The sequence below is a fragment of the Triturus cristatus genome, chromosome 8, assembly GCF_964204655.1.
Source record: "Triturus cristatus chromosome 8, aTriCri1.1, whole genome shotgun sequence".
NCBI lineage: Eukaryota > Metazoa > Chordata > Amphibia > Caudata > Salamandridae > Triturus > Triturus cristatus.
Window position 1 is genome coordinate 1,169,132,888 of NC_140591.1, and position 13,919 is coordinate 1,169,146,806.

Here is a 13,919-nt window from a genome sequence, read left to right on the forward strand (position 1 = left end):
TGAGAGCTCTTAAGATATGCAGTAATCAGGTTGTGTTGTCAGTAATGTTCAGTCCATCTGGATGCAGTGATTTTAAACGGTACATCCAGAAGTTTTCCCTGGAGTCCAGTAGTTCTTCCTTTGAAACATGTTCCACGGGGAAAATCTTCAAATCTGATAGTGAATGATCCACAAGGTTAAAATGATTGGCTACAGGCTGGTCAATTTTCTTATTAATTATTGCAGATTTTTGGTTCCTGAATCGTGTACGGAGGTCATTCACTGTTTGGCCTACATATTGCTTTTTACAGCTTAGCCGTTGGCACTGAATCACATAAATAATGCATGTTGAGCGACATGTAAGATGCTGCCTTATTGCATAGGTCCTTCTCATAACAGAACTAGTTACAGATGATGTTTGTAAAAGATATTGACACGTGATGCACCTTTTAGAGTCACAGCAATGAACCCCTGCATTTGTTACAGCTTGCTTGAGTTCAGCTCTCACAATAAGAGATCGTAAATTTGGAGCTCTGCGGTAAGCAATGACTGGTGGTTTTGGAAAAACCTTTTGCAATTTTTCACAAGTGGACAGTAAGGGAAATGTTTTTTGCATTATATTTCTGTAGTTAGGAGCTGATGGATGATAGTCAACTACAAATGGAGTTCTGTCACTTTTGTTTCTGCCGTTGGTATTCCAAATAAGTGCTCCTCTGGGTAACTGCAAAGACTTGTCAATGTGTTGCTGTATGATATGCAGAGGATAGCCTCGCCTTTTAAATAATGTAGCAAGCTCCTGTAGATGGTCTTTACAGGTTCCCTCATTGCTGCAGATGCGTCTTATTCTGAGTGCTTGGCTGTAGATGATGCTCAGTTTAGTGTGGTGTGGGTGACATGAAGTCCAGCTTAGATACAAATGAGCATCTGTAGGCTTGTGGTACAGATCAGTTGTAATTTTGTGTTCATGAATGGTGAGTAGCACATCCAGAAAAGGGAGATGAGGATTCTGTTTAGTATTGCTGCTGGTAAATTTGATGGTAGGATGGATATTGTTGATATAAGCTGTAAATTGTTCCAATGTTCTACTTCCTGAATTCCATATTATAAATATGTCATCAATGTATCGTAGCCATACCAGTGGTTTGATGCTAGAAGTAGCAAGTATACAGTTCTCTAGTTTGCCCATGAAGATATTTGCATAGGATGGAGCCATCCGAGTACCCATGGAAGTCCCTTGTATCTGCAGATAGTGTTTACCATCGAATGTAAAATTGTTATATATATATTTTTGTTCTTTGGTGAATCTATCTGTTTGAGTCACTTCTTTCTTGGAGATATATATATATATATATATATATATATATTCACTGAAAAAACCATAGGTTTCACACAAGTTATAGTTAGCTGTACATTTCACTCGTAAAAAACCAATGAAATTCCACGTTATAGTTAGTGCAGGCAACTATAACTCACGCGACCGCAATCCTCTGCTGATGACATATGTGTCTTTATGAAAAAAAAATATTTGTAATATATGTATAGCTAAAATTTAATGGAAGAAGACATGGGCAAATAAGTGTCTAAATACAGTATTAGCATCAGCAGAGGATTGCGGTCGCGTGAGTTATAGTTGCCTGCACTAACTATAACGTGGAATTTCATTGGTTTTTTACGAGTGAAATGTACAGCTAACTATAACTTGTGTGAAACCTAAGGTTTTTTCAGTGAATTTGCAAGGTTTTTTAAATGCTAAGTTACTTTACGCCGTTCGTGCCGTGCGCGCCCACTTCACGCAGTTCGTTCCGTGCGCGCACGGTGCGCTTCGCGCACCGTGCGCGCACAGTGAGCACGCGGTGCGCTTCGCGCACCGCGCGCCCACTTTACGCAGTTAGTGCCGTGCACGCACGGTGGGCACGCGGTGCGCGTGCCCACGTTACGCTGGATGGGCCATGTACGCACGATGCGCTTCGCACACCGTCCGCACACGGAGGACATATTATGTGCTTCGTTGTAATAGGTTATCTATTAAATATTCATATTTTAGATATGCCATGCACTAAAGGTACACGACGGGCACCTTTTGCCCACGGGGGGGGGGGGGCAATATGTGCAGTATGTTTTTTTAAAATTAATTTTTTACCGTACGCGTAAGCGCATTCGGCGGTTTTTAAAAAATTTTTTTTTTAATTTTTGGCCTTGGGGGTCCTTCAGGGACGTCCTAACCATGGCTAGGTGGTTAGGAGGTGTCTAGCCTGCCCCTTTTCATGTTATCCAATTTTGTTTTTCCTCCCCCCCTCAGAGTGCGAGAGAGAAAATGGCGGCCGACACTTCCTGGTTTCGACCGATTCGAATGTTTACTTTGATCTAACAACCAATCAGAAACGCGCTCGCGCACGGCACCGTACGCGTACGGTAAGCTTACCGTAAGCGCACGGTAAGCGCACGGAGCGCGCTTACAGATATATATATTGATTTAAATGCTATTTTCTCAGGAACTACTGAACAGATTTACACCAGACCTACAAAAGGCACTTCCTTGACCTTATGGCTACCTCTCTGCCAAATTACAAGTAATTCTGTTCAGCCGTTCGGGCTGTAGCTGTGTCTAAAGGTCCTATGGAAAAATGCATGGGGAAAACGCGTTTTGGGACCCCCCTTTTTTCTCAGCCCCCGCTTGACGAATCACCCCGAGACTTTCAGGGTAGGAGCGGAGCGTAGCGCCCCATTAGTTTTGAAAATTTCGCGAGGATTCGTCAACCGGCGCCAAAGTTATTCAAAATAGAATGTTGCGGATTTCCTATGGAAACAGGGTCCTAACTATAACTACCTACTGGCGAGCGCCAGTAGGTAATATATATATATATATATATATACATATATATCAAAACCACACTTCTCAGGAACACCCAAGAAGCTGAAGCACACGTGGATCACTGAAAAGAAGCTCTTTATTCGGCCATGGCACGACGCGTTTCGTCAAATGCCGCCAAACAGTGCAAGTGCAAATTACAACCACATTTAAACACCTCATGTCCCGCTACGATTGGTTGAGGCATCGGTGCAGTCTAGCAGGGGGTGTGTCAGGACTCAGACCTCTGAGTCCAAACCGAGCAGGCCCTCTAACGTAAGTACTTCCCCAGTGGGTTGGGCCCTGCTGACTCCCCACGCCTCCTTGTTCTTTACTGTGGCTGGCGAGCATTTCTCCGTGATCCTCACCCCTCCGCATACACTCACGTACAGAGCCCCTGGAGCCAACTTTAGTAAGTCTTCACCTCCTGTGCGATAGCAGTCCAAATCAATGTTCGGTAGGGCACTGTTACGGAGAAGCGGCGTTTCGGCTTGTTTCAAAAAGTTTTTAAAGTTACCAAAAGATTGCCACACAGCCGCCGAACAACTTAGTGGGGTGGGTACTCCTCGATGCTTGTAGCCGCATCCCAACATCAAAACCACACTCCTCAGGAACACCCAAGAAGCTGAAGCACACGTGGATCACTGAAAAGAAGCTCTTTATTCGGCCATGGCATGACGCGTTTCGTCAATTGCTGACTTTCTCAAATGCCGCCAAACAGTGCAAGTGCAAATTACAACCACATTTAAACACCTCATGTCCCGCTACGATTGGCTGAGGCATCGGTGCAGTCTAGCAGGGGGTGTGTCAGGACTCAGACCTCCGAGTCCAAACAGAGCAGGCCCTCTAACTTAAGTACTTCCCCAGTGGGTTGGGCCCTGCTGACTCCCCACGCCTCCTTGTTCTTTACTGTGGCTGGCGAGCGTTTCTCCGTGATCCTCACCCCTCCGCATACACTCACGTACAGAGCCCCTGGAGAGAGAGAGATATATATATATATATATATATACATATATATATATACATACATACATAGATACATACATACATACATACATACGACAAGGGAAGGACTTATCCCCATAGAGTTTTTCGAAGCAAATTGAAAAGAAACGTCACACTCGCTCCGGATTAGTCAATTGATTTTATTGACTACATTTCTCTCCACCTACGCGTTTCAAGCTGAACACAGGTCTTGGTCACGGTAGTGTTACAAGTCCTTTTTCACTTTCATGATATTATACCAAAGTGCCACGTAAGCCGATAATGATGCATTGTGGACTATGTAGTATATAGAACAATTAATAGCGTTTTATCTGTTAAATGAATTCATTCAAAGGGGTAAATATAATGATTATTCATTGAATTGCTTACTCCGAGATTTTCCTCCCAGCCTCGGGGAATGGGAGTTGCATGTTTTGAGTAGACTTGGTAGGTCAGCCATGTACAGATTAAACAATATTGGGGCAAGCACACACCCTTGTTTGAGGCCTTTGGTAGTACAAACCTTAGATGACAAGTGTGTGCCGCCTCCTAGCTTCACTTGCACCCAAGTGTCAGAGTGGAGGAGCTTCAGCATGTTGAGCGTCGGCTGTGGTATGCCCCATTGCGCCAATTTCCCCCAAAGTCTGCCTCTCTCGATGTTGTCAAATGCTGCACTGAAGTCGATGTAGCACAGGTGCAGCGGAAGTTTTTTGGTTTTTGCAGCATCTATGATTAGGGAGATAGCCAGGATGTTGGTTGATGTTCCTGTGTTTTTCCAGAAACCGGTCTGGTTCAGTGGAATAATCTGGTTTGCTTCCGCCCATTGCACAATCTCTTCTAGTATAGTTCCCGCAAAGTATTTTGCCTCATTATCAAGGAGGGCTACTAGGCGATAGTTGTTAGGGTCCATTTTGTTGCCTTTTTTGTATATAGGGACGATCGTCGACCCTCTCCAAGATTCTGGGATTCTATTTAGGAGTCTGACTTCCGAGAATATCGGTTGCAGAATGGTTGCCCATTCTGTGTTTTTTTCCTTAAATAGGGCTGGCGGGATGCCATTGGGTCCTGGCGCGCCTTCTTTCCTGCACTTACAAATCTGTTTTTTTATTACAGCTATTTGCTGAGCGGCTGATGGCTCCAAGTAGTTTTTAGTTTGGCCTTGCTCTCTCTTGATCAGAGATCCCAGCGTTGGCGTAGTGGAGTCTGCCTCTATGTTGTTGCCTCTTTGTACTCCTGTGTGTTCCAGATGGTCATTAAAGTGGCTGTAGAGGTAGTTGATCCATGACTCTTCCACAATGTGCGATCCTAGGTCTTTATGTTGTGGACGCAAGATCCTGTTCATTGATTGCCAGAAGCGGGCACTATTGCTGCTTTTAGTGTCATATAGTAATTTTGCCCATGCCTCGTTTTCAGCATCTTTTTTAATGGTCAATTTTATGCGATTGAGCTCAGCCCTTTGTTTTCTCATTTCTGTTTGAAGAAGTACATTATTAGGGACTGATCTTAGCTTCCGTAAGGTCAAGATGACTGTTCTTTTGTGTGATCTTACTTGAGCTCTCGGACCTTTTTTTAAGTTGCTTTTGCTATTTTCTTTATGGAGGTTACTTTTTGGGGCGTTCTTAGTTGCCAGTTCTTTTAGCAAAAATCCTGTGTATTGCTCCCAGTGGCAGATGTGCCCAGCTGCATCTGGTTTGTGTGTGTTGTATATGAGGAGGGCAGTTTCGGCCAAGGTGGTTGAGTTAGTTGGCGTGCATTTGATCCTTTTCAGGTTGATCGAATAGATCTCCCCTAGCATATTGTCTGGCTTAATTGCAGTATGCGTCTTAGATGTCAGATGGCATTCCTGGGGACGGTGGTCACTTTCACCCTTGTCCCCCATTCTGAAAGCTATGTGGAAATATTGCCAGACTGGCAAAAGTGTAATCCAGAATAGAGCTAGCAGTTTGTGAGTAGAAAGTTTCTACTGGAGGAGAGTCAGTCGGAAATCTTCCATTTAAGGCCTGAAGATTTTGATGTTCTAGATCTTTAAGTAAGGCGTTATTTTGATTTTTTCTACTATGTAGCGGGGAGCTTTGTGGTGGAATGGTGTAGATTTTATTGAGGGCTAAAGCCTCTTCTTCTGCTGATGAACCAAGTAAGTTTTGGTTGAAGTCCCATGTCAAGAGGAAGAGAGGCTTTTCCATCTGAGTGACATACTCCGTCAATTGGTTGCAGATTGTGTTAGAGTCTTTGGCTCTGTGTTTGGGGTGAACGTATGCGTTGACAAGGCATATCTCTTCTTCTATATTGCCTAACTGTATTTTTATCTTCACTGTTAACGTTGTAGACGTGGATGAGTCCACGAGGACTGCCGAAGGTATTGTTGTGGTGGATATGTATGTGGCCAAGCCTCCAGATTGGTGACCGAATCTGTTAGTTCTGACCGCTGCTGTAGAATAGCAAGTGAAGCCCGTGATATGTTGTGTGGTTGTAAGCCAGGTTTCTTGCAGCATTATTATGTCGAATAAAGAGATGTATTTTTGAAAATCCGGGTAGTCCATTTTTGAGTTTAGGCCATTTATGTTCCAAGAACAGATGCCTATGGTTGGTAGCCTTCCCTTTTTCTCATCACTAATTTGTTGGTAGCGTCAAGCCTCTTCAGGACATGTGAAGATCGTGCGAGATAGTATTTCTCTTGTTAGTGCTCGATTTTGATATGATATTCCCCTTGCACAAGCTACTGTACGTCCCCGGGGGCTGTGTGTGTGTTTATTTGGCGGACTTCCTCGCGGGGACTTAGTGACGGTGAGAGTCCGAGGCTGATAGTCCTTTGATGCTGTGCCCCGCAGGCTCGTTGTGAGTGCCGGCTCAAATCCGGCTGTCTCCTTCGGCCTGTCGATTGGTCGCTGCCAGGGGCACTAGATCTTTATGTTTCACTAACCCTACACCCATCTAACCACCATCCCCGGACTGCCACCATTCTGGCATCAATGCGACCCTAGGCACAACACAGACCAAACTTTTTGGCCCCTCGCAAAATGTTTGAGAGTACCCATGTACTAGACAGTCCTTCAATGATATTGTCCTCAGGCTGGTGGTGTGACACCATATGTCACTGTACCCATCCTACTAAAGATAATCAGAAACTTGTGTGCGGTGTTAGATGATGAACTATCCTTCAACTCTCTGGTGGCTAAGGTGTCTGTTGCCTGTTTTATTATCTCACGTTTTGAGAACAATCTAACATTTCCTTCTAGCAAACACCCACCTCCTCATTCTTCAAGAGGTTGAGGGTGCTTGTATCGATTATGCCAATGCACTATACCTATTTTTTTTTTTATTTTCTTTATTAGTTTTCAATGGTTATAACCCCCCCCCGAACATAGCCACACAAAGCGACTTTGCACATGTTGCATACAATATAATGCCACGTTCATGTCCATTCGGTTTGCATATGCCAATGTACTATACCTTGAATTGCCCACCTGCACCCTCTCAGCTTCAGCTGCCCATCTTATCATCAAACCACCTCATCATCTCTGGCCGTCAGCAAGTCTTGCACTGGCTTCTGGTGCACAAGTGCACCTTTTTAAAGGCCTGTGCATTTGCTTTGAGGCTCTCCATGACAACGGAACTCTCTTTATTACAGGATTGGTCGCCAGGCACTTGCCACCAATGAGAGTGTTCCTCTGGTACCTTCCACCTAAATTTTTCGCTGGATCAAGAACTTCCTGGAATACTCTTCCCCTGGAGCCTAGTCGGCTCTAAATATTTAGAGTTAATGAAGAAACTCAAGATCTGGCATTTCCAGCTATAGGGAGTGTCTCTCGATGGATGGATCTTTGAGTATTTTTAACACCAGGACACCTTAGGGTATATTTGCATGCTTCACAAGAAATATAGATAAATATGTTCAAAGCACCACATTACCATTGAAGTTAATGTTAAATTAATTTCACAGGACACAAAGAAATGTATTACTTACGATCGATCTCTTGCATTCGAAAAAGGTCACCTGCAAAGCTCTACAATGTCCTTCCTTAAGGCATTCTCTGGGAGTTTTCCCTTCCTGTCACAGAAAAAAGGCACAGAGTAAGTATGCAAGGTTTTTACCACACACCTCATATTAAAGGAATCAACACATGAACTGAGTGGCTAACAACTCACATTTACTGGTCTCAAAAATCTGGTGGAAAAAATCTAACATTCTAATTACTGGTATCAAAAATCTGATTGAAATGTGCTACCAGTTTTTTTGCAATCTGTAAAGAATTTAACAAACAGACCTATGTACTAATAGATCGATTTGCTTAATTCCATTTCAGAGTGGGTCACAATCTGAACTACTTCATGAATATTAATGAGGCAAACTGAAAATAGCAAATCACTCCAATTGGTGGCAATCACAGGAATGGAGGACTACTATGATAAGCAGACCACTATGTTTTTTTAATGCAGTCCATTTTCCTTAAAGGAAACAATGCTGTGGTTTAGAAAAATGTTGTAGCTTTGTGAAAAGTTTGTTTGAGAATTGGGAGTGGTACCCTGAACCACGGCCTACTACTCTACAAATTTCTCTTTTACATACACAAAGAGGAAGGTGTCTGGATGGCACCCTTCCCTTCAGCAAATGCATTACCACCTCAACTTGGGTAACTTTTCAATGTTTTGTAACCAGATTTCAGTCGCAAAACAATGATACATCTCATATTGAATCGATATGTGGAAGGGACACCTACAATACATTGCTTCCAAATAGTGATTCAATATGGAGTTGCAAAGCCATTTTATGAGTTGCTAAACATTTAGACTTAGTAAAAAACGTTTTTGTGGTCGCTAACAGCAATTCAGACTGTTTGTGACGGTAATCACTATTTGCGACAATAAAAATGTTTAGTACATCTGACCCTATGCCCTCTTATGGCTTTCCTTGTACAGAGCGCCGCCTGGTGTATAAATCAGGCTCAACACTCTAAAAGAGAAACAAATATTCTAAAGGACAAGGTGCCAGACATTCAGGTGACTTTATGACGACATTAATAACAACCATTGGCAAAGTCAATAGGTCTGGCCTTAGCAAGACTGCAATTGTCTATTTGTTTTTCAAATATATGCAATAGACATTGAAAGTGTAAAAGTAATAAAAAGTTTTTTAAAACAATACTGCCCTCTAAAAGTGTCATGCGTGTTCGCAAAAATAAGTAAGCACAAAATTATCCATTGCAAGAATAAATAAAAAGAAAATTAAAGGAAAGTAAATATTTGCCTACCAGTGCAGGTATTGAAGTGGACTATTTTTATACGCAGATGTGCACATCTGCAAGCGTAAAATGCACTGAAGTAGATTATCTTTTAGGCAGATGTGCACATGTGCTAGACCAAAATGTCATCACTCGCAATGAAGAGATCCAGTAGCTGAAGTGGGCTGGCTCATTACGCTATGCTGCAGACTGTGATGGGCAGGAGCGAAATGTGGATAGCACATGAACAGACCAATGGAGGAAGAGTGCTGACCATAAAAAAGCCCCTTTATGTATATACCTGTATATGTATGTAAATTGTATAATTTGTCTCGGAAATTTTGATTTTTTGGGGAAAAGATGATGCTTGAATAAGAGCTGAAGCGGTCTCTAAGCCAGACCTAAAACTGAGCATTTGTCAAAGTATGGGCTTGAAGCATTAATCAGTTCAATTGACATTTCTAAATTCAGGCTGACCCATAAATCTTAATTTAAGTAACGCTTTAACTGGATCACTGACAGAATATGGGAATCAGAAATATCGTGTGGACATAACATTGTGTCAAAAATATCGAGGACCGAAATATCGCGAAGGTAAATACAAATATAGATTTACTATTCTTAACTCCACATGTACGTACCTTGAAGCTATACAAAGGCTATAGAACACAGCCGAAACGCGTCCTGTCTGTTGTGCCCGATGGAATTAAATGGAAATTCTTGCATATCTATATATATATATATCTATATATATATATATTATCTACTGGCGGTCGCCAGTAGATAGTTATAGTTAGGATCGTGTTTCCATAGGAAATCCGCAACATTCTATTTGGAATAACTTTGGCGCCGATTGACGAATCCTCGCGAACTTTTCAAAATAGGTGGGGCGCTCCGCTCCGCTCCTTCCCTGAAAGTCTCGGGGGGATTCGTCAAGCGGGGGCTGAGAAAAAGGGGGGGTCCCAAAATGCGTTTTCCCCATGCATTTTTCCATAGGACCTTTAGTCCAAGCTACAGCCCGAACGGCTGAACAGAATTACTTGAAATTTGGCAGAGAGGTAGTCCTCAGGTCAGGGGTGTGCCTTTTCCAGGTCTGGTGTAAATCTGTTCAGTATTTCCTGAGAAAATAGCATTTAAAAGCATATATATATCTATAAGCGCGCACCGTGCGCGTACGGTAAAACTTACCGTACGCGCACGCTGCCGTGCGCGAGCGCGATTCTGATTGGTTGTTAGATCTTAGTAAACATTCGAATCGGTCGAAACCAGGAAGTGTCTGCCGCCATTTTGTCTCTCGCAGTCCGAGGGGGTGAAAAACAAAGGTGGAGAACGTGAAAAGGGGGCAGGGTGGACAATTCCTGACCCCCTAGCCTTTGTCAGGGGGTCCCAGAAGGACCCCCAAGGGCCAAAATTTCTTTTAATTTTGTATCGAAAAATCGCGGAGTGCGCGTAGCATGCGCGTACCGTAGAAACGGAAAAATTCCGCGAACTGCATAACGTGGGCGTGCGGTGCGCGAAGCGCACTGCGCGCCCACAGCGCGCGTACGGTGCGCGCACGGTGAAAAACCTTAAAAAAAAAAAAACACATAACTTAGCATTTAAAAAACCGTACAAATTCACTAAAAAACCATAGGTTTCACACACGTTATAGTTAGGAATTAGCATTTAAAAAACCTTGCAAATTCACTTAAAAAACCATAGGTTTCACACATGTTATAGTTAGCTGGACATTTCACTCGTGAAAAACCATTGAAATTCCCCCGTTATAGTTAGTGCAGGCAACTATAACTCACGCGACCGCAATCCTCTGCTGATAACGTCAGATATTACATCACTGATGACATATGTGTCTTTCTGAAAAAAAAATATTTGTAATATATGTATAGCTAAAAATTAATGGAAGAAGACATGGGTAAATAAGTGTCTAAATACAGTGATGTAATATCTGACGTAATCAGCGGAGGATTGGGGTCGCGTGAGTTATAGTTGCCTGCACTAACTATAACGGGGGAATTTCAATGGTGTTTCACGAGTGAAATGTCCAGCTAACTATAACATGTGTGAAACCTATGGTTTTTTAAGTGAATTTGCAAGGTTTTTTAAATGCTAATTCCTAACTATAACGTGTGTGAAACCTATGGTTTTTTCAGTGAATATATATATATATATACATATTCACAGAAAAAACCATAGGTTTTACACATGTTATAGTTAGCTGGACATTTCTCTCCATTGAAATTCCCCCGTTATAGTTAGTTCAGCTAACTATAACTCGCGCACCTGCAATCCACTGCTGATGACGTCACATATTACATCACTCATGACATGGTCAGTGACATCACTCATGACATCACTAATGTATCTTACTGCAGACTAGTGACTAAACTGTGTGAATGTCTGTATCTGTCTGTCTGTTGGTGTATAAGTGGCTGCATGCTTTTGTGAATAGCTATATGAGTTTCTTTATGGGTTATTGATTGGTTGTCTGAGTATCTGTATGGGTGGCTCAGTGTTAGTGTGGGTAGGCTGTCTGTGACTCTGTGCATAGATGTGTGAGTGGGTGATTCTATGGGTGCATGGTTTTAAGAGTGCATCTGTGATGGACTGTACGGTTGAGCGAGTGTATGTATGGGTGTGTTAGGGATTGAATGTATATCTCAGTGGTACATTTGTGACTAACTACATATGTGAAAGGCAGTATATATGTGTGTAAGAGTATATAAGTGGCTAGATGTGAGAATGTGTGATTGTGGCAGTGACTGTATGGATGAGTGTGTGCTTTTTTCAATGATTCTAATAGAGCATAAAAATGTGATACTATTTTTGTGAGCAAGGGAACTTGAGTGTGTATAACTGCATAGGTGAGTAAATGGCAGTGTGATTAATTGTATGTATGACTAGGTGTGAGAGTACCTCTATGGATGATTGGTAGTGTGTGAGTGTCTATATAGGTGTGTGTATAAATTCATATGATACTTTTTTATGGAGTGATTGTAAATATGAGTGACTTTACAGGTGAGTGTGTGGAGATGTATGAAGACCTAAAAGTTATTATGTGGGTATGCAGTTATTGGTATTGCATTATTTATGGATATGAGAATTGAACTCTGTAATTTTGAGTTGGTATATCAAAGGTTTTTTAAGGGTGTGAGAAGATGTTGTAATTTATCACATTGTTGACGTCATCAGTGATGTCATTTTAGATGTCATTAGTGATGTCATGAATGATGTCACTGACCATGTCATGAGTGATGTAATATGTGACGTCATCAGCAGTGGATTGCGGGTGCGCGAGTTATAGTTAGCTGAACTAACTATAACGGGGGAATTTCAATGGTTTTTTACGAGAGAAATGTCCAGCTAACTATAACATGTGTGAAACCTATGGTTTTTTCTGTGAATTTGCAAGGTTTTTTAAATGCTAATTCCTAACTATAACGTCTGTGAAACCTATGGTTTTTTCAGTGAATTTGCAAGGTTTTTTAAAAGCTAATTTCTAAATATAACGTGTGTGAAACCTATGTTTTTTTCTGTGTTTTTGCATCGTTTTTTGAATTCTAATTCCTAACTATAATGTGTGTGAAACCTATGGTTTTTTCATTGTTTTTTTTTTTTTTTTACATCATTTTTTTTCTTTTTCTTTTTCCCTTTAAACACTATTCTACCTATGTATATATTCATGGTTGTAATGCATTCTTCAATTGATAAAGATTCACCTTTTTTAAATAAATGGTAAGATATAGTTGTATAACATAGTTAATATCTTCAACAAACCTTTTTTTTTTTTACCGTGCGCGTACGGTAAGCTTACCGTAAGCGCACGCTTCGCGTTATGTACGATGAGCGTACGTAATATTTATACTCCGTGTGCGCATGCTTACGCAATTTGCGTAGGCGTCCATACTTCCTACGCGACGCGTAAGCGCATGATTTACACGCGCACGTTACACGGAAGCGTAAGAGCGTGCCTGTAATGCGCATGCGCGCGTGCATGTGTCTTTCGTGCGCGCATGCGTACTTTTACCGTACGCGCTCGGTAAGCTTAACGTGCGCGTACGGTTGGTCATGTGATCAAGAAACAAGACTTTTGTTTGGTTTAAACTACTTTCAGTTGCAGAATCTTCCTACACCACACCCATTCCCCTCATTACTGCTTGTGATTCTCTAGGAGAAGGAGCTGAATTGTCTTTGGGATACAATGGCAGAGCAGCAGACCTCTTCTGAGAGTGAGCAGGGCAGCAGCATCATCAGACAGAGAAGGAGGAAACAGAAGAGTTCTTTTATTTGGGAGTATTTTACATTTCCTGAGGGGCAGAAAAAGGTAAATGCTCCTTTAGTTACCTGCTCACTTTGTGAGCGTGTGTTATCTAGAGGTAATCCTAGAAAGAAGTATTCCTTTGGTAATCACACTATGTTGAGACACCTTAGGGATGTTCATTCAAGGACTTTTGCTCGACATACTGAAGCAAATCCTTCAGTAAGTCACCCGAGCACATCCGCAGAAGCTCAGCCGAGTACATCTTCAGCAGCTCAGCCGAGCCCCTCCTCTGCGGTGGGAGCATCACCCTCTTCTGCTCCTCTGGAAACGAACCCTCGATTTCAGAGGGTACAAATGAGGTGCACCAGATGTTATGGTCTAATTGTTCATGGGGAGACCAGTATTTCCCTAATAAACAATAAGATAGATCAGCACATCTGTGGTCCTTGTTAATATTCCCATTCTTTCTCTCCTCTGTCCCTGTATTAACACAACGGCTCTTTTAAGAGCCAACCTTACCTCTCACTCTCAACTTTTTTTTAAAAAAAATATATATTTTTTTTTTTTACCGTACGCGTATTTTTTTTTTTTTTAAACAAAAATTTTTTTTTACACCCTACAAGGTCCTTGG

General features: G+C 42.0%; 1 protein-coding gene across 1 annotated transcript in view; it reads right to left on the minus strand.

The window, feature by feature from the left end:
- The window catches only part of COA5 (cytochrome c oxidase assembly factor 5), a 91,237-nt gene that overhangs the window by 17,828 nt on the left and 59,490 nt on the right, over positions 1–13,919 (minus strand). Inside the window, exon 2 of the mRNA XM_085622815.1 lies at positions 7,776–7,859. Within this exon, the coding sequence (XP_085478941.1) occupies positions 7,776–7,859 (84 nt within the window). The remainder of the gene's footprint in view (positions 1–7,775; positions 7,860–13,919) is intronic.